This window comes from Nannobrachium achirus (genome assembly GCF_963921795.1).
Source record: "Nannobrachium achirus genome assembly, chromosome: 23".
NCBI classification, from domain to species: domain Eukaryota; kingdom Metazoa; phylum Chordata; class Actinopteri; order Myctophiformes; family Myctophidae; genus Nannobrachium; species Nannobrachium achirus.
Window position 1 is genome coordinate 39074585 of NC_137830.1, and position 21515 is coordinate 39096099.

The 21515-nt window shown below is 43.0% G+C and overlaps 1 protein-coding gene across 1 annotated transcript in view; it reads right to left on the minus strand.

Annotated features, from left to right (window-relative positions):
- Positions 1–21515, minus strand: part of kdm7aa (lysine (K)-specific demethylase 7Aa) — a 39838-nt gene that overhangs the window by 8480 nt on the left and 9843 nt on the right. The window contains exons 2-11 of the mRNA XM_080754104.1: positions 19756–19841; positions 18804–18921; positions 17802–17962; positions 13999–14140; positions 12249–12435; positions 10844–11006; positions 3700–3787; positions 1903–2009; positions 1426–1517; positions 954–1040 (exon numbers count right to left, since the gene is read on the minus strand). Coding sequence (XP_080610230.1) covers positions 954–1040; positions 1426–1517; positions 1903–2009; positions 3700–3787; positions 10844–11006; positions 12249–12435; positions 13999–14140; positions 17802–17962; positions 18804–18921; positions 19756–19841 — 1231 coding nt within the window. The remainder of the gene's footprint in view (positions 1–953; positions 1041–1425; positions 1518–1902; positions 2010–3699; positions 3788–10843; positions 11007–12248; positions 12436–13998; positions 14141–17801; positions 17963–18803; positions 18922–19755; positions 19842–21515) is intronic.

Sequence of the window (21515 nt, forward strand, 5' to 3'; positions counted from 1 at the left end):
ATTGTGAACCCGGACATATTGAGTACACCAAGGTTTTATGTTATAAATGTTGAGTAAGGGTCCCCAGCATGTAGAAACTGCCGGATGCTAACTTGCATATGTTGAGCAATTTTCATAATTAGCTTTAATTAGCATAATCCCCTATAATAATGGATAATATGTCAAAAACTGATTGGCCGATTTGAACAATATTGGAGTGGTTTGGGGGGTTATTGAGGATGCTGAATCCATTTTCTAAATTAAAAATGGCCGTTTTAAACCGGAAATGGCCTTATACCAACTTAAAGTGGGGTGCTTTTGATACTTTTTTTATGTTGTATATGGCCATTTCCGGTTTAAAACGGCCATTTTGAATTCGGAAAATGTCAGAAATGGATTCAGCATTCTCAATAACCCCCAAAACCACTCCAATATTGTTCAAATCAGCCAATCAGTTTTTGACATATTATCCATTATTATGGGGGATTATGCTAAATAAATCGAATTATGCAAATTATGAAAATTGCTCAACATATGCAAGTTAGCATCCGGCAGTTTCTAAATGCTGGGAACCCATACTCAACATTTATAACATAAAACCTTGGTGTACTCAATATGCCAGGGTTCAGATTCTGGCAAGTGGACTATTTTGGTTTTCTCTGAAAGAAATCTAGCAATTTCACTTATGTTTGGGGGCTGCCCACTAGTCCCGATGCCTAAATAGTCGGACAAGTGTTAGATTAGTGCGAGGTTACGTAAGAATATGTTCATTTCTATGCACCTAATAGTGAACAAGGCCCACAGTCTTTATTTTTTCCACTTTACTACTGAAATCCCACAATCTCCCAATACGGGTTTAATAAAAGGCCCAATGATCTTGCAGCGAGGCACATTCAAATGTAAAACCAGTGCCATTTCATATGTTTCACAAGAACTCAATACTTGTGGAGTTTGGAGTAGACTTTCAATCTTACCTCCAGGTAGCGCATTTCCTTGGTCAGCTCTTTAATGAGATGGTTGGGCCTGATATGATCTGGTACCTCGCTGGTGGGTTCAATCACCTGGACACAGAGCAGAGAGCAAGCGGAGACCACAGTCAGACAAGAAACCGAGTGGAAGAAAGACAACGCTTGTTTGTCAGGGTGGCCTTCGACGTTGAGCTGGAGAAGCGCTAACGCTGGAGCTGTGGTCGGTGGACGTTGTGAAGACATTTGTTTCGCTTAAAGGGCATGCAACCTCGCAACTACTCTTTAGCTACTTGCGGGGGAGGCCACGTGGAGGCTGGCCAAACAGTCATGACCCCCCCCCACACACACACACACACACAGGAACTTGGCTGTGGAGATAACCACTCGAGACTAGATATTCATCAGAGGCTATTAAAGGGGACCATAGTCGTGTGAAGGCATGTGGAGGTGAACCGGAGACTAGTATCGACCCCCTCACCTCTCTTTTCAGCCAGGTCTTCAGTGCACTGATTATAGCCTTGACTCCCTCCACCAGGTAGTCAGGGGGTTGACAGTTGTCCTCTCGTAGCTCTGAGAGAGAGAGAGAGAGAGAGAGAGAGAGAGAGAGAGAGAGAGAAAAGAATGAGAAGACAAAAAAAATGTAAACAGATCAAGTCTGAGAGATGGTGAATCACTGGCAATTGACCATGTGGCCACTTTGGGTGTAAACATGTGAATATGGTCAAAAGAAAAAAAGAAACTACACAGTAAAATCTAAGTACATTTGTACATTCTCAGTTACAAATGGACAAAATAACCCAGAAGATTTTACTGTGTAAATATATGTTTATTCCAAATGCATAATATTTAGCCATTAGTATGCTGTGTGTCATTTCCAGAATAGCCACTGCCTACATTGATTTTTTTATTTTTTTAATAATCTTTATCCCACGATTTTGTAACCATATGGACTCACCTTTTAGGGTCTCCAGGAGGTTCTTGGCCACATACCAACAGATGGCCTCAAAGTAAGGGAACTTGAAGAGGTCTGGGGTTTTCAGACGACGCTCCATTTCATAACACCTTGGAGAAAAAACATAAATGGTGGCTTACAATACGGTACAGTAATGAAGAATAAAGAAGGGTCATGGCTTTAATCTAGATCAGTGTTTCCAAACCTTTTTTCTGCCAGGGCACAATTTCCATAGCCAAAAGATCCCAGGGCATACCTAGATATACGGTGTGTGGCTATTTTTAAAATGTTTGCCTCTTTCTTAAATTATTTTACAATTTGGCCAATATTTTACATCAACATCTGTGATACACATGTGAATAATCTAGCTATGAACAATCATTTACACTTAAACCTTTTTCAAAACAAAAAAGAAATGTGATCTACAAGTGAAGTGCTCACAATGCATCAAAGTGCATTTTAAGCTTGTAGATCTGCAAGCTATTTTTCAAAGATAAAATGTTCGCATATGCTGACATAATAGGGATGCCACATTGAAAGTGGTTAGGTTTGTCAAGTCATTTTTAATGCCCAACACTATTTTTGCACAATTTGAAGCTGTCCTGCATTGCATCTTAACACCGAATATAATCCTGGATTTGTATTTGTTCCGGGGCTGGATTTGTCTGAGACCTCTACCCTGCCGCCTTACCTTGGTTTCACCTTATTTGAAGCAGTCATGTGACCCAGCTACAGTGTATTTCCATAAAGAGGACTTTCGGAACACTGGTGCCCCTGTTCACTTGTGAACATTGCTCACATGTTAGCCACTACAGTATATAGTATTAACAGTGCACTGACATTTGTCACGTTGACCTTTCGTAGGCTCAGTCAATGGCACCCGTTCACAAATAAAGTAATTCTAGGTACATTTAAAAAAACATTTGATCTCCTCTACTAAAGCTGTGTGAGTCGTAATACAAAGGCCCCCTCTTCTGCTAGCAGCGGTGTGACCTTCAACTTGTAGCTACTCCCTAGATTCTAACCTTATCTACAACTTGTTCTCAGCGTTCAAACTCAATCTATCAAGTAGCAACACAAGGTATTCACTGCTATATAATAATATAATTTCACCTCCTCAGGGCTCGGCTCCCATCACTTAGAACAGCCTTCAAAAATACTTGAAACTAAGGCAATAGGCCTCTCTGCCTAATTTTAATGCACATATGAGTTGAACTGGTTGGTACTCGGTATGTAGGCATTTTAATTATATTTCTCCTTTTCCTCCCAATTTAGTCGTTATGCCAATTAAACCTCCCCACACATTTCTGTGTGTTGCCACTGCTACAGTCTCACCTGCCAGTGAGGGAGGACATGGCACCTCAAAGGAAGGACGTAGCGCCTCCGCCCTACTCCTCCCGTTCCAACACCCCGCCAATTGACAGGTGCCGTCCCAACCGTAGGAGTGCAGCAACCAATATTGTCCTAACCTGCCCAGCTTCAACAGCCAATTGTGTTTGTGTAGGACAGTGTTTTCAAACTTTCAAATTTCAAGGTCTCCCCTTTACTCTGACGGGTTCATTTGGTTCCATTTGTACATTGTCAAACCCACAGAGTACCTGGAATCCACTTTGAGAACCACTGGTGTAGGCACTCGGCAAGCCGGATGCACCACGGTAAACAGCTATTTTACTCCTGCGCCGCCGAAGTGTCAGTATTTTTTGTCAGTCTCAGTATTTTTAAAAGTATGTACTTTTAAAGTGTATCGTCCGTCTGTGTCACAGTCAAGACATGGAGTATTCGTTTTCTGTGAGACCTTACCTGAGCTGCATGCCAATATTGAGGTTGTGGAGGAAGTTTCCTCCAAACGCCATGCAATCCTGAGAGGTGAGAACAGCATGGATCCATCCTGCAGGGGGCGCCACATAACAGGTCACACAGTAGAACTGACTTCTTACTCAATTGTGTTTGTTTGAGACAGACAGACACACATGGATATTTACTGCTGAGGTAGCTCACACAGTAAAATCCTTAACTAAGATTCATTCATCGAACCAAATGGAACCTTAATTTGGATCAATTTTTAAACTCAGTTAATTAAGAAGAATTTTACAATGAATAGTCCTGAATATGCACTCACCCACCCAAGAAGTGTAAGCACGGACAACACAAACACACACACACACACACCCCTCAACTCAACACCTTCCTATAATCAAACCAAGCTGGGATAAGACTGCTACAGTCTAACTTAAGAGCCTGTACAAAAGGATCATCAGAAGACCTCACATCTGTCCCTATCTTACATCACATTTCACCTTATTTGAACCAGTCATGTGGCCTCAATATGACACTGCTTCTGGAATGTAAATGCCAGCGAAATCTTGAAGCACTGCAGAGCCATTCGAAATAATTCAGAAATAGAGCAGATATATAGTTGATATCATATGAAAATAGTTCCGAAAAGTGAAACAGTCAAGTACAATCTGATCTAGAGACTAGTTTTACAATGCAAGCGCCCTTCTGCAGATATAATCACTACTACACTGTTCCAGAAGAGGGAGAAAGCAGGACCCGTGTGGGTCGACAGAGACCTAGATGGAGAGAGCATGACGATGCTGACAATGACATGGGTCCAGTGGTTAGCTGACCTGCTGTGCTCTCTGACCTCTCTTTAAATCCTACCTCTCCACACCGAGCCTTTCTTTGACAACCAAGCTCCAAGACTCTGGAAAAAGCCCTGAACTGGCCTTCATCTGTCTGGGAGCTCAGGGAGATCAGAGGAATTCTGAGTGCTTGCCGCTGGGAAGCGATGGATGGATGGATCCCCTTAATGATTTCACAGATCGGCTATAGTCTATACCAGGGTTTCCCAGATTGGGTGCCGTGGCACCCCTAGGGTGCTGTGATGCCAGTCCAGGGGTGCCTCAGAATAATCTGATAATATTTGGAATTCATCAATTTCACTACTTCACTATCACTTCACTATGCTTAGTAAAACAGACCTGATTTGCACTGTACTTGAGTTCTTTTTCCCCCATCTACAGCCAACTCTCTTCACCAAAATTAGTGATTTTTTTGAAGAACCTCCCCCCCAGAATAGGGATGCAGTGGTTCAAGTGGTTAAGCGTCAAGTAAGTTAAGCGTCAAGTATGAAGTTATTTTCAGCCAGTTCTGATGGAAACTGATATTTCTGTGACATATAGCCTACCGTATCTCAGGTGGAAAGATTATGGGGCTTTTAAGCCGTGACATCATTTTGTAGGCAGAGGAGAATCTGCCCCCAGAGCATTTTCTGTCCCTCGCAATTTTCAACAGATCCGAGACAAAAATAACGACTAAAGTATAATTCTAACACTTTCCTTTCAACAACAAAGAGAAGAAAAATGTGTAAATAGTAAAAAGATTCACGGAAACTGGGGGCAGAAATTCTCCTCTGCCTACAAAATGATGTCATACTTAACTCATATGCTGCCATTTAACAATACCTTCGTACTCTTTAACTGCCATTCGTCTCCATAGACTTCCATGTAATTCATAGTGCACGGATCATGCACACCCATGCCTAGATAATGCACCACGTGTGTCCACATTGCTCACAGCTTTCAAACAAAAACATCCGAATGGAAATCCGTTCAGGCATTCATGAGATAGCAGCCATTATGTTTTACACTGTTGTGAGCTTGGAGGTCTGCTACCTGAGTTGTATGGGGGTTGTATGGGGGTTAAACAAGCAATTTCGCGATCGCTATCATGCCTACTAACGTTTTTGGGGTCCCAAAACATTTTTTGAAAAAGATTTTTTTTTGAATTTTTTTTTTTTTTTTTCAAAATGGCGGAAATTCTCGGGTTCCTCGGGCGTGGCAGGGAGGGACATCGCGAAATTCTCGGGTTCCTCGGTTTTGGCAGGGTATGAGTTAACAGCCCCATTTTTACCGTGCCTAATTTGATGTAAGATTAAAAAAGATTAACAGTGTAATTCAGGGGTGCCGTGGATGAAAACGTTATTTACAGGGGTGCCCCGAGTCAAGAAAGTTTGAAAACCCCTGGTCTAACCCCCAAATATTTCCGGGCTCTAAAGCGTGGCCTACATCTTGGCACAAAGTGTGCCCAGGGTCACATTGGCTAAGCTTCGCGGGACGCTTAATGAAATTAACTCATGAATATTGCTCACTTCACACAGGGTGTGATTTTTTCCTTTACATTTGACATATTTTATGTTTGGGTATCTCCGTTTGTCAGACACTGCGATTGCAAACACACCGCTTCTCTAAAACGACCTAATCACATTCTCTGGATGGAATGCGAGACCAAGCTGGGTGTCACATGCAGAGGCAGCAGGTCTGGCAAACACTGAAGCCATAAGCTCTGCTAGCATTTCATCGTACAAATTAAGACCATTCTCTTTCTCTGAAAACTTTCCATAGTAATTATAGCCATTTAGCACTGTTGTGTTTAGCGTGTTGCTTGGCAAGGAATTTACGCTCTCTATGCATTTTTCCTTTGGCAATGAGCGAGGTCCTACAAGAAGCCTGCCGTTTTCCTGGCAGGAACCATGGGAAGCTTAATTTTATTTGTACTCCTTCCCCCGTGTTTGTATTTGTGTGTGCGTACATGTGTGTGTTGTGTGGATACACGCTATGCATGGGGTTCAGTCTTTAAAAAGACACACTGGCCCGGAGACAGTAGACATCAGCTGAGCTGCTTCAATACAGTAAGCCTGGCCTCAACTGTGATGATATGATGTTGGTGCTGACACATAGGTCTGTGAGAGTATAATTCAAAGTGCTTGGGAACCATAGAGTGGGCAATCATCCAGGACTGTGAGAAAGCCGTGCTGGAGTTCCTTTAGGGACCAGGGCTATAAACGGTAACAGTGTCACAGACTCAAAACAGTCACGAATGCATACAGAACAGGGATGACAGAAACAGATTGTGGTTAGTTTTTAACTGGTTTACTGGTTAGCTGAGATGACTTGGTAAATAAACAGTTATTGTTGAACAATTTATTTTATTAATGGTGTAGCCCAACAGCTCATCCGCACTGCCCGTGACGAGAACGATGAAATACATTTGTTTCAATGAGACCATACTGACATGCTGTGAGCGACAACGACATAGTCCTCCTATTTCCACTCGCAGAGTCTCCATTTGAGCGAGGTTTCACCACTATCTCCCGCCCCCCCAAACACTTTTTATTGCAGCTCAAAACATTGCCTGCCAGAGACGGACGAAGTACTCCACCCCAAATAGGAGCGGATGTGGCTCAGGAGGTAGAGCAATGATCCATGGGTCGGCGGTTTAAATCCCAGCTCCTCCTGTCTACATGTCGAAGTGTCCTTGGGCAAGACACTGAACCCTGCGTTACCTCCAATGGTGTTAGCTCGCCAGTTGCCACCATTGGTGTGTGAATGTGGGAAGTGAGAACGCTGGCGTTGACTGTTCGCCGCTTCACTTCCCAATGTATAAATGAATGGACTATTGAAAAGCACTTTGAGTTCGCGACTTGCTTAGAAAAGTGCTATAAAAATGCAATCCATCATTATTGTCTATTAGATAGTCCTGGTCAAAATGTACTCCACTACAAGTAAAAGTAGCTCAGTGAAAATGTTACTCAAGTAAGAGTAATTCGTATCAAAACAATGTAATACTCAAGTAAAGTACAGATCCTCAGAATCTGTACTTAAATACTATTCTCAGTTAGTGTCCACCACTGCACTGCCTGCCACTGGTTCAAGCTACGTTGCAACGCAATGGCCCACGCTCCATATGAGGACAGTATTTTGCGCGACATCGCGGGCAGTGCGGATGAGCTGTAAGGTTTAAACACAGTTATGCTGACCCACATCCCCGACCCAAAATGACAAATGCAGGTAAACAGGCTGTCACACGGCCACTATCAGCCTTTTCACTACGTTTTCAACCGTGTGTCTGACTGGTAGACTTTTAGTGTCATCAACGCCACAGATTAAGCTGACAGACTTGATCAATGAAACGGCACAAACATTTTCTGTTGCAAATGCTGTCTAGCAGTCTGTTGTAATAGCATATGGTATTCTGGCTTGAGGTAGTTCAATTAAATTCCATTTTAATTCAAGTGTGAAATCACAACAAGTTGTCTCAAGACACACTTCATTGTCCCACCCTGAGTAAGCGATTTTCGCTACAGTGGCAACGAAAATCTGCCCCTCAACTGGAAGAAACGTCAGGCAAACCCAGGCTCTAGGGTGGGCGGCCCTCTGCCTCAACCGTGTCGGGGGGAGAGAAGAGAGAGAGGGAGATACAAGCAAATACAAGTAGTAGCAATAACAATAATAATAAATATAATAGTGTAAGATAGAATATAATACTATAATATAGTATAACAATAATGTTAGAATATAATGGTATAGTATAAGAATCCTAAGATAATATACAGGTAAGTTGATTCATTCATTAAAGTCGTTTCCTCAAACAATGCTAACAAGAAGCATGTCCAAATCAATCATTTTACAGACTAATTTCTTTGGACCTCCAAACATTACATTGTCTTTCTGCCCCTTTCTGTTTGATACCTGCCTGCGTTTTGAGGACATATTAGGCAAGGGCAGGCGACCGCTTGGGGTCAGGGGGCCTCATGAGATTTTCTCAAATTATACATTTTTAATGAAATAGTATACAGTTAACATTTTTTCCTTCTATTTGAGGCCCATCAACAACAAAAAATCATATGTTAAAATGCCCCTAGAGCGCTTATTTTTTATAAGCATCAACAGGGATGTCATTACGAGCGCATCCCGCATCAAAAACTCATTCAAGTCACCCAGGGACTCATTCATGTCATGGTCCTGGGGTCCCGGGGATGCGCCTCCATTGGAGTCAATGTTAAAATAATTTACCGGGTCGCGGTAAAAGAAAAACATTTTACAATTCCACAGACACCACCATTGTTCATGGGTGAAAGCATCCTACTTTACCCTACGTTAACACAAATAAAATCCACGTAGAAAGTCTTAAACAGGCGATAGAAACGTCAATGTTTTGATTCCACCGACGTCCGACGCCATTTTGCGCGCCCAAATTCATTAGGGGCACATGTTTTAGTAGTTTTAGTAGTTCTAAGTTCAAACATTAGCCAAATTGTAAAATAAATATAAGAAATAGGCAAACATTTTGAAAATATCCGATCTACAAGCTCACAGCGCTCGAAAACATTGTATTGACTCATAAAGCTTTTCTGGGACCCATTTGAATGACCACCTGTGTGTCCCAGGACCCATTACATTGAAAACCTAGTAACATCACTGCATCAATGTGCCCCCTTAAATAACAAAATCGACCCCATGGTGCCCTGTCACAACCAGGGGGCCTCCAATTCACCCTGTGAACACTGGAAAAATGTCTGGCGATTCAGGTCGGGACATTGTCCGGGGTTGGCCTTTCACACACTTAGCATGTAACGGGAGAATATCCGTTTCAGATTCGTTCACACATGAAGGTTAATAGACAGTTTGATAAGGTGAGGAGTGGTGTCTGGGTAGTAGACGCACATTATCTACTTGTACTAAATATAGCACAGGCACAGCCTGAGGGGGATGAGGATCAAATGCAATCTTTTTCTTATTTCCTTCCACAGAACATGACATTGCTTGACATGCGGGCTCCCATTGACGCACCCATACAAAACACAAACAAAATATCTTTCCTACCATAGTAGGCTAATGTAGACAAGCTACAACCTCCTGGCTGGTAAAATAACATCATTCTCTCTCTCTTATTCACACTGCGAAGGGAAGCACTGATGTAGCTCATTGTCTAAAAATACGTTTTTTCTTTTGTTGTTTCGCTTATGAGCTATAATTGATGGAAGTTTGGTCACTGAATATTTCCAACTCAAATACTAATAAAAAGCAGAATGAACTATGTCTCTCTCTCCAAACACCTCGGGAGAAAGGGAGACTCCTCTCTCGTCAACCAAAGAAGGGTCATCAACACGTCCACTCGCTAAATGTATACTCACTGGACAACCACCGGTTCACACATACTGTTTTGAGCCGAATCAGACATCACCTAGACTTAACTCGAGGGTCCTGCCAGCATGGAGTCTGTAGCATGTCCGATCCTACTGAGCCGGAATGTTGCGTTTATACATACAGCCCCTCCGTTTAAAGCCTGGAGAACTTCCGTAATGCAGTGCATGTGTGAAAGTGACTTACCCGTATTTTCCGGACTATAAGGCACACTTAAAAGCCTTTAATTTTCTCAAAAAACTACAGTGCGCCTTATAGTCCAGTGCGCCTTATATATGGATCATTCATTGACATTGACATTCCCTTAGCACAGCTCCATCTGTTGGATGCATAACGCAACGGTAGCGTCTATTATGTGCGCCTTATAGTCAGGTGCGCCTTATATATGAAAACAGTTTGAAAATAGACCATTCATTGACAGTGCGCCTTATAGTCAGGTGCGCCTTATAGTCCAGAAAATACTCTAAGTCTGCCACTGCCCGCCTGTTTCATTGGCTTGGATGCACCGGTGATTTTAGTATGTTCCTCGTGCTGCAGTTATATCCGAGTACTTAGTTCCACGGAGGTTTTCATGCAACAAAATGTCATTATCCTGTGTGTGAGGGAATGCATCTCATCTTTCTCATATTCTTTTGAGAGTCTGAACACTAAAACTACTCTATTATGGGTGGAAACCGTGTGTCTAAAAGTGTTACTTTTCAGGAAATGGACCAATGTAGTTATTTAGTCACCAGCTCTTAATACTTTTCATTGGTTCAATATTTTATAAAACCCACACAGAATTAACCATGTTAACCTTTGCTTTAAAATGTTTTTGAAAAAAACGAAAATAGCATTTTCTAAAATCTCACAACACGTCGCATCGAGCTTATAGATCTGTTTTCACTCATTTTGAACAACACTGTCATACGATAAAGTAGGCCTTCGTTTACAAAGAAATCTAGACCGACTCCTACCTGTGGGGATGAGCAGGGTGGTTCCTTGGGGTACGACGCACTTGTAACACTTGTCCACTTTGTCCCCGAAGAACACCTCGCTCTGATTGGGCGAGGAGCTCCATGCCTCATATAGTGCAAGGTTTTCCGGGGTGGGCTTGATCAAATAGAAGACCTTTTCACCCTGCACGGTCAGGCAGAAAGAGGAGGGTAGAAACATACATTAACATACATTAACCACTTTAGCCTTGTTTTATACCTAGGCTTTTTGAAAATAGCACATCTACAAGCTCACAACGCGTTGAGATTGTAGATCTGCTATTTTCAAACATTTCGTACTTTTGGTACATTTTGATGCAGACACTTTCATACTTTTACTCAAGTACATTTTGAATTCCTGACTTTAACTTGTAACAAGTGTATTTCAATATTGCAGTATAGAGGGTATGCATCAAATGCCACTCAGGATCAGCATCATGGACAGACTGAGTGGCAAAACATAAAGCAGCATGAAGCATTGTAGTTTTGTAAACGCTTCTCACTCCTACTGACTCCTCATGACTCCGTCCTACTGACTACGTTTTTGCCACTCGGCATTCCTGCATTACTTCCTGGTACGATGCTGTACTACTGAATGCTGTGTTTTATTGATGCAAATCAAGATTGGGAGCTAAACATGTTCTAACGCTCCGATTTGCATGTTCTCTGGCATTTTGGTTGCATAGTTTCAACGTACGTATGGGTCTTGTGTCCAACACGTACACACAGATCTACAAGTGCCCAAACACAATGAGATTTTTACAAAAGACTTCAATACACACTTACTAGGGATGTGTAATGGCAAGAACCTCACGATACGATACTTGGGTCACGATATGATTGTGTCACGATATATTGCGATACATTGCAATATATATTGAGACGAATCACTGGATGGCGAACTAGCTAAAGGACAGCGACATCTAGTGGAGTGTCAGGACCAGACTTCTACCATTGATTTCTATGCATGGGAACAGGGTTTTTTGGAGCTGTGTGGAGCTCCCTATACGTGGCCGTGTGTGTGGGTCTGTCTGTCTGTCTGTCTCCGGGTATGTAGCCTGCAGTAACCTTTTCTGGCCACACATGTTAAGGGAGGGGCGCTCACACACACACACACACACACACACACACACACACACACACACACACACACACACACACACACACACACACACACACACACACACACACACACACACACACACACACACACACACACACACACACACACACACACACACACACACACAGCTCCACTTCGAACAGAGGTTCGATTTTCTTATTTTATTTCTAAAAGTATTGTAGCGATACTAGCCTGGAGTATCGATACAGTATTGGGAAATAATATTCTGCGTTATCGATTATATTGCCCATCTCTAACACTTACCCAGAGAACGTGATACCAGACGGAGGTGCCTCCAAAGTCTATGTGAAAGTCTGTGTAGCAGTCCTTCACTCCCATCAGACAATACTTCTGGACAAAGGGTTTGGGGAAAAAGGAGTCATCTGGCCAGTAGTTCTCCACCCAGGACATCTTCTGGGCCACATCAGGCACTACAACCAACTCAGACATTCTGCACGGGGGGAGAAGAAAAAGATCTATTAAGATAATTGTAAACTAGAAAGGTGCAATTCTGGGAAATTACAAGTTTAGTTGCACTGACACGAGTCGTGAGGAATCCCCCAGGAACTGAATTACATCTTACCATTTATATTATATATTGTGAGGTCATGTGTAGCGTGACAACAGTGTGAGAAGCATGACCAAAAGCTTAACTTTTACATTTGTACAAAGGTTAACAAAAAGCTTCATTTTGCTGGCAAAAACCTCTCGGACCGAATAGAGGGTATGCGCATGCATAAAGTGAATGGCAAATCGAGTGGCAAAGTGAGTTTAACGTTGCTTAATGCAATCAGATAGGACTTTTCCGTTTGGATGTATGGGCTGTGAAGGCCAGAAAGTACTTTTTTTTGCCACTCAGTAGGTGTTCCTGCATAACTTCCGGGTATGATGATGATGACACGTGCATACCCTCTATACAATAGTGTGTTGCCTATAGCAACCACATTAATAATAACTAAATAAAACAGTGTTCAAATACAAATACATGGCGGTGTGCGATTGTGTGCGTGTGTTATTCAACCAACTTGTAGTTTTGGAAAGAATAACTCTTGCCATTTTTCCCCCAGATATACTGTAAATGAAACTATACCTTTTTTATTTAAAACTAAATACATTTGTACATTTCATGTTTTCATAAGGTTTGCAAATGCATGCTTTAGCATAGTGTGTAAATTCAAGACATGCATTTATTTGTTTGTTGTATGTCTTACTGGTAAACAAGTTTCTGGCGTCTGATGAAAAGACAGTACTAAAACATGGAAATCAGCTGATAGTCCATCTCCATTGTTTGGTTTGTTGGATGGTAAACTATTTCGTCAAACTTGAGTGAGGATAGACATATGCGTCATTATAATGTTTACCTCTACCAAACTCCTACCACTTCCGCCATTTCTGTGCAAAAAGGTCTTTGGCCATTCAAATTGGGAGACATGATGAATCTCAGTCTCAATCCGGTAAATGTTGTTTTGCGGTGGAATTCCCCTTTAATTTATATAGCACTTTCCTCTTACAAACAAACGTCATGGCGCTTAAAAGAAGGAATAAGTAACAACAGAATAAAGGAATAGATAAACAACAACAATAAGCTCAGGGGTTAAAGTTCTCAGTCCTGGGGACTGATTTCAGTATTGAGGATTCCATAGGGGCTGTTTCTGAGATCAGTGCATATCTGCAAAAAAAATTGCCACGGTGTGAATGACAAAGTCATCAAAACGCTAGTCAAGTGATCTCCAAAGTCCAAACTAAAAAGCAGTTATAATTTCAATATATGAGTATTTGAATTGGCCAGACTAGCGTAGGATTGGCACACACACATTCAGTGAAGGCATTTCAGAAATTCAGGGAAACAACCCAAATATTGGTGTGCGCTGCGTGCACCATGTTTCAAAAGTCACATATTGGGACTTGGTCTGAAAATAAATGTCAGTCTTAGGATTTTCTTTGGCTTTAACCCCTGTAAGCTAATTCAAAAGAATGGTGGTTAAGTGTGTCAATGTAAATCAAATTCACTTACTTGGTGTCAGAGAACTCCAGGCTGATGAGGTTGAGGACTTTGGGCCGATGGGGCTTACAGTAATACTTGATAAACTCGCTGAGCCTCATTTTGCTGTCTGCCTGCCGTGCCACGTCTATGACATCGATGATTTTCTCACCACCTGTGAGGTACAAAAAAACGGGATAAGAAAACCAGCAGCACAATAATGCTCACTTAGTGGAAAGGAATAACAACAAATAGTATAGTAATTGATGTACAATATAAATAGGCTGTGGAGTGGGCGAAGGGAATCACTAGGCCGCAAGCCTGCTGGCATTTCCATGCGTCTTAACAACAAGACCTCTGGGGAAACTGGCATCTCCGTGGCAGTGCGTTTGGGGATGTGGGCTGGACATACGCGAGCTAGGCAATCTGTCAATCCGTACGGACCACCAATCCCCGAGGAGGGGGAGTGGGTGGGGGTGAGAGGGTCAGTGCTTTTAATGCCTGTGTGCACTTCTGCCTGCGCGTGAGAGAGAGAGAAAGCAATGGATGGAGAGATGGTGCAAGAGTGGGGAAAGAAATATGCACATGGATGTGGGATAAAGACGCTGTGGGTGTTGCGTTTATGTGAAGAGATGTAAATAAGAATGGGAATGAGTGTGAAAGAAGCAGTCAGATATAGAGACTGTAACTCGACCAGCATACAGTTGGAAGGCTACAAATCATACTCTGGCAGGATTGAACCAAAAGCAAAGGGCCGGATGCAGGGCTAGTGTGCGGTACGTGTGTGTAGCAAGACAGCTGGCTATCTTGCGTTTTCTCAGCCCCCTCCCACACACCTTTTTTTTTATAGCACCTCCCCTACACACACACACACACAGCTCTGAGGGCCCAGCTGGCCAGCATCTGATGACAGAGAACAGCTGGAGTAAAAGCAGGCAGTCACACAGAGAGAGACAAAGCCTCCTGCAAACCACAAACTGACAAGCCAACGCAACCAGAGCCGAAGGCTTTTATATTGTCCTTACTTCATACTGTAAACCGTACTATCATAAAAATAAACTAAGCACTTTAATGTGTCTTTAGTTTGGAAATAAATAAAGTGTATTGCCTGGCATTCAAGCGTGCAAAGGAACACTAAAGCCAAACATCTTAATCAAAAGCCTAAAGGTGAATCCCCCTTGGGCAGAGATATTAGGCTTTTGGACTTCAGGCCAAGGCACTCCACTACAAAGCGGCACTGTAAACATTTGCAGTAAGTACAACCCGACAACCATAGATACAGACAGTGTCGTGTCATCAGCACGTCTTAGCTGGGGGGGGGGGGGGGGGGGGGGGGGCCTGGGGAAAACACACAGATTTTCCCCAGCTGGTAATACTGGCATAACATGGTTTTCTCAGATGCTGTAAAAGAATAGTCATTTCAAATGTAGGTGCCCTATCTTAACGAAGGACTAGATGGATGACAGATCCATCACAATGGCCACCATTGAATGGCCCGAGGTTATCTGGTTCAATCGCCTGGTAAGAGACACCATTCCGCTTTCTATAGATATCTCAATGATCAATTAAACCTACCATAAAAATAAAAAACAACTGCCACTAACAAATTAATGATGTTTATAGGGCACGGTTGAGGAAATTCCATTGAGACAGGAGCAGTACTAAAGTTTATCGACGCCATTACAGTTTTGACGATGTGCCATCATCCAGGCCCTAAACCAAGGGTCTTCAACGTTTTCAGGCCAAGGACCCCTTAGCTTAGAGAGAGAAATGAAGCAGGGACCCCCACAACCTGTTCATAGATTCCAATCCATATAGTTTCATTGTTTGACAGCACAATCATGTGTATGTGTATGTGTATTTTATATTCATGTCAATTTGTGTTATCAGATATGTAACCACTTGAACCGTCAATACTTAATAAACTTGACCTTTCACTCTGTAATTAGTCAGCTCTTTTTCCCCTCTACACCAAACCTCTTTGCCGAAAATAGCCGATCTACAAGCTCACAACGCCTCGCAGCGCAAAGCGTTGTGAGCTTGTAGATCTGCTATTTTTGGCTAAAGTTCTCAGAATGTGGACGCTAGGGTTCAACGCTAGTGGTTAATATAAAAAACTCTGAGGACCCCCTAGGGGTCCCGGACCCCCTGTTGAAGACCCTTGCCCTAAACCCTAACCAACCTCCTGTTCAAACCTGAGCGGAACACAACACAGCAGCTCTCCAGCATTGTAGGTCTCCGTTAGTGATGGAGGCAGATTCAATAAAAAAAGAAATCCCCCACCGCCAACACCGGATGTGACATTTGTGGGTGTTCCTGTATATCGCTGTGTGCATCTATAGATTAAATAATGACACCGTCCAACCTCTGACATTGGCTAAGGAGGTCAGTGGGTCATGATCCGGGGTCAATTTAAGGTTACCGGGTGGCTTACGGTGGGCTTGGCTTAGAAGCGCCCAAGACCCAGGAGACAGTATCATCTGCTCCCGTTGTCCCATTGTCTTCTCACTGTACGAAGCGTAACCCTATATACAGTCCCCGGTCAAAACACCTGCGCCTTGTCAAAGGAAAAGGCTTACTGCTCAATAGGGCATGGGAGAGGAAGACAGAGTGAGAGAGAGAGAATGAGTTGGTAATATGAACTTAATGATAAAGGGAAAAAAATGCCAGAAGGGCATGGTAATGGACTTGTAACAGGAGCCTGGAAGCACCAGCGCATTTCATTAAGGAAGCCTGGTGGTCACAGAGGGAGCAGTGAAAGCTTAGCCGCGTCTCCTTTAGAGCTCATTCAGCCGTCGTCTGATGCCTGATAAGTGGGTTAAAACCCCATGAACCTGGCAACCTGTTAATATTGACACACAGATGGCGCCTGCTCAGCAATGGACACTCGCTGGGTGGTTGTGGTGGTTGGTGGTTTCATTGGCTACTGAGCAGAGCAGAACCATGCATCCACTGTGTGATTCCGGACAGAAGCTGGGTTGGACAACCTTCAATTGACGGCCACTCCGTTCCCACTTCATAATTGTGTTAGCATTTGTGTCCTTACAATTACAATTTAGAATTTAAGCATTTAGCATACACTCTTAACTCAGTTACTGCCAATGCCCTCGAGTGGCATTATTGCCAGAAAATCTCCATAGACTTCCATGTAATTTATAGTGCACAGATCATGCAGGCCAATGCACAGATCATGCACCATGTTTGTGCAGGCTGTTCACAGCTTTCAAACAAAAAAAAAAGATTGGAAATCCGTTCAGGCATTCTTGAGATAATAGCCATTATGTTTTACATTATGTAAGCAAAGATGGCTGCCCTGTATGAAAGATGGGGTTGTATGGGGGTGGAACATGCAAAATCGCGATTGAAATCATGTTTACTAGATTTAATGGGGTCCCAAAAAAAAAAAAAAAAAAAAAAGATTTTTTTTGTTTTTTTTCTAAGTAAAAGTCGATTTAAGTCGTCTGGCAGGGAAGTCCATATAATAGTGAGAAAGTTGATCTAAAAGTCGTTTGGCACTGTATGAGTTAATCCAGAACGACTTACAATAAGCAAGGTAATATATCAGTACATCAACATCAATAAATCAAATGCACCCATTCAGTAAAAACGTCAACCAATAATAACGCAGAAAATGAAAAAAAAAAAAAAATCTAAATTACTTCATGGCCATTGATAGGCAAGTGCTTGGGTAAGTGCTATGGGCTAAGGTGGAGTCTGAAGAGGTGAGTGTTCAGACCATGGCGGAAGCTAGGGAGTGAGTCTGCGACCGGGAGTTTATTCCACAGTTTGGGGGCCAGGAGGGCGAAGAGTCTAGGGCGAGTGGATCGGGTCCTTACCCACATACTGTTCTACATCCTTGACAGAGAATGTAGGGGGTGGTAGCTTGAGCCCCAGGCCTTCCCTCTGGGTGACAGCGATGGGGTAATTGAAGCCATGCCTCTCCAGGTACCTGGGGGTCACCAGCTGCCCTTGCATCCGCACCAGGATCTCCTCCGCGCTGAAATCAAAACACACAGCACAGCGACAGGTCATACGAAGGCCCATTCCATAGTCCAGGGTCTTCAACGTTTTCAGGCAAGGACCCCTAAGCTGACAGAGTGATGTAGCAGGGACCCCCACTATATACTGTATATAATCGTTTTGCTGATTAAACCTTTACTTAGATTCCATAGATAGTTTCATAGACTTGTTTGACAGCACTATCGTGTTGTATTCATGTTATTGTGTATTTTCAGACATTAACCACTTAAACCGTTAACCGTCAATACTTAGTAAACTTGACATTTCACTCTTTACTTGGACTGCTCTTTTTTCCCCCTACACCAAACCTCTTTGCCGAAAATAGCTGATCTACAAGCTCACAACGCCTTGTGCTGCGAGGCATTGAGAGCTTGTAAATCTGCTATTTTTGGCTAAAGTTCTCCTCAGAATAGGGATACGAGGGTTCAAGTTGTTAATTTAAAAGAATGGTCCTATCACACAAAGATTTGGTGGACCCCCTGTAGTAAATCTGAGGACCGCCTTTTGAAGACCCCTGCCTTAGTTATAAATGTAGTAAATAAGATCAACCACCGCGGCATGAATGTGTCGATGTTTCAGAAAAATACATCTTTTTTAAACATGGTTGGTTGCGTTTTCATGTCTGGTGAGCAGATTGAGTAAGAAGAATCTTTTGTGAAACCTCCACCTAGGCATACCTGGAATGTCCTCAAACAGGCAACAGTCTTTGGGTTGGGTTAGTTAGGTAGGTGTGCATGCAAGTGTGTGTGTGTGTGTGTGTGTGTGTGTGTGTGTGTGTGTGTGTGTGTGTGTGTGTGTGTGGCACACTTGACACGCACCTGGCAAATGTCCTGTTCTGAAGCTGCTTGACGAATACTTGAGTGCCAGCCTGCACTGGCTTGGTTCCATCATCCGGCTCCGTGTAGTCGTGTCTGTGCCAGTTGTTGCGCTTTTTCACTGTGCCAGATATAATTTATTAGCGTCCAGCCACTAACACAACACAATATTCAAGTTTCAGGTGTGTACATTCCTTCCTAAAGTCTAATTTCATGTTGTCAAAATTGAAGTTTCCGCCATGGAAATGAGTACATTATGCATATCACCACCAGTCTTCATAATTCTATTAGGTCACCACTCAACCATTGCGCTTATGGGCTGGAGTGCACTGTAAAATCATTAGTGTTCCTTTAATGCCTTAAGAGTGAGCCAAATGGACCCGCAAGGGTTAATTAAAACAACACTAAGGATTTTACTGAGTGGGGCGCAAGTCCAATGGAACTGGAAAGCTTGCTGCGCCTTTCAATTAGCCTGTTAATGTCTGCCCTCTGAGCTCCCATGGGGCAGCTCGGCACTCTGCACCTCCCAAAAATCAGACTGAAGCCCTGCTACCGAGTGTCCCGATTCACCCGTGGCTTGTCCAGGAGAGTGTGTGTGTCACAGTGAGTGTTCCTGGGTGCGTGTTGTTGTTCCGACACGTGTTACTCCGAAATTGTGTTTGTCCGACTCTCCCCATTACTAACCCTATCCCTAACCTTAACCGCACGCGTAGCCACGTAGTCAGAGTAATGTCAAGTCGGACGGACCCCCTGTGTTCCTAACCTAAGCCAATTTGCAAACAAAGAGGACACTGCCAATATATTCCATCACAAAACCCATTACGGGTCTATCAATGCAACAATGTCCACTAAAGTTAGCAAAAACAATGTGTGTTGGAGAAAGAGAGTTGACGCATGTACAGTACGTGACAGAGAGAGCAGAGGAAGCCATGACACGCTGAGAGAAGGTACTCACTCAAGGAGGGTCCGTGTGCAACGTCACAGTTGGGGCAGTGGTAAACGTCAATATCCACAGCATGGTGCTCCTCCACCTGGACACAGCTGGGAGAAAGAAAGATGAGTTACAAAGTTTTGCTTTAAAAATACATATATTCAAAAATGTTCACGATTTAAAAAAAATAGCAGATCTACAAGCTCATAGCGCGGCACTCGGTGCCGCGCTATGAGCATGTATATCTGCTATTTTTGATTAGCTATAGCATAAAAGAATGATTAAAGTGTTTAAAATCTGAAGTGACCAGGTTTAAATGGGTTAAGCAGGATAGCACTCCCACACACACACATCCCTGACATGTTCCAACAAGGACAGCCCAGGGTTCGTACAATCCTAGCCTAACAATCAGAAGCCAAGTGCTCTTGCGACATTGAAGATGGATCCACGGACGGCACGCTCGTGTTTTAAGTTTTCGAGAAATTAGGGCTAACTGTTTTGTGTGAGCCAGGGCTGTCATCGCAAATGGTTAGGAGTTCCTTGAAAATTCACAAAGATGATTTTTTATGTCTGCCAGTAATCTGAACGTGGTTCATAAAAATTCCCCCACAAACACAAAAACATGGATGTTGTGCAAGTGGTGTTGGCTGGTAATTCACAAGATAAAATAAAGGTCCTGTGCATTTCAGAGGAAATGCCAGTAAAAGTTATTGTTACAGGAATTATAACAGCCTTAAGGGAAGTGGAGGTCACCTTCAAGTTTTGCTAGGTTTCTGCCTTGCCTGTTGTTGAAGCCGAGAAAGATGACGATACGCAAGCTAAAACCACACCTGACAATCTCTGCTGGTGTGAAGGCTGAGTGACAGGTTGGAGATGAACAAAGACAGCTAAACAGCAGGACACGGCATGAGTGGTAGATTACTTTTCATGACCCGACATTTTCAATAAATGTTGTGAAAGTCTCACAATCTTTGACAATTAAGGGGAAAAAGTGATGTCAACAAGCTGCCCAATCCTTCAGTTGTGTAGCCTTTGACAAAATGACAATGCATCTATAGGCAAATTTCTTCTGTGGGCAATCCTGGGACAGGCAGTGACTGTTTGCCATTTACAGTGGGCATTGTTGTCACAGTCTTACGTTTTTCTCCCACGGATGTGCGACAGTGTCAGCGTCACTCAAACCACTACCCCCAACTGCCTTGCAACAGCCAAACCACAGGCAGCAACAAACACACATACACACGCACACGCACATTCCATTGCACATACCAGAGGCCCATTCCAAAGCAGCATGGGCTGAAAATGACTGTTGCCATTCTGCCTGAGTACCAAGTACCAATGCATGTTTGGAGGCAGAACGATTACAGGATACATGTGTGTTTAGCTGGGACTTTGGTTCTAGCTAGGTTTTAGCTTAGAATAGATGATCAATGACAGGACCCTTTGTACACATCCTCTGCACCCACCCATGTCACTGTGCATTTTGACATGTCGTCGTAAAAGGATGCATCATATCGCCAGGCATCTGCGTGTGACCCTAAAAATAATCATCATGCATCTCCTGAGAATGAAGTTATCTAAATCTGGGTCAACCCTCCCCCTCCCCTGAATAATCACATCTCTTTACATCACACATGCACAAATTTCCTTAGCAAAATTGCTGTCATAATGTGAGGCTTGATCTGATCCAATTTTGCTCATATACAGTAAATACTACTAGTGGTGGTGATTTTCTACTCGTATTAATCACGCAGAAACTAGGCATGTCACAAATACATGTTTGG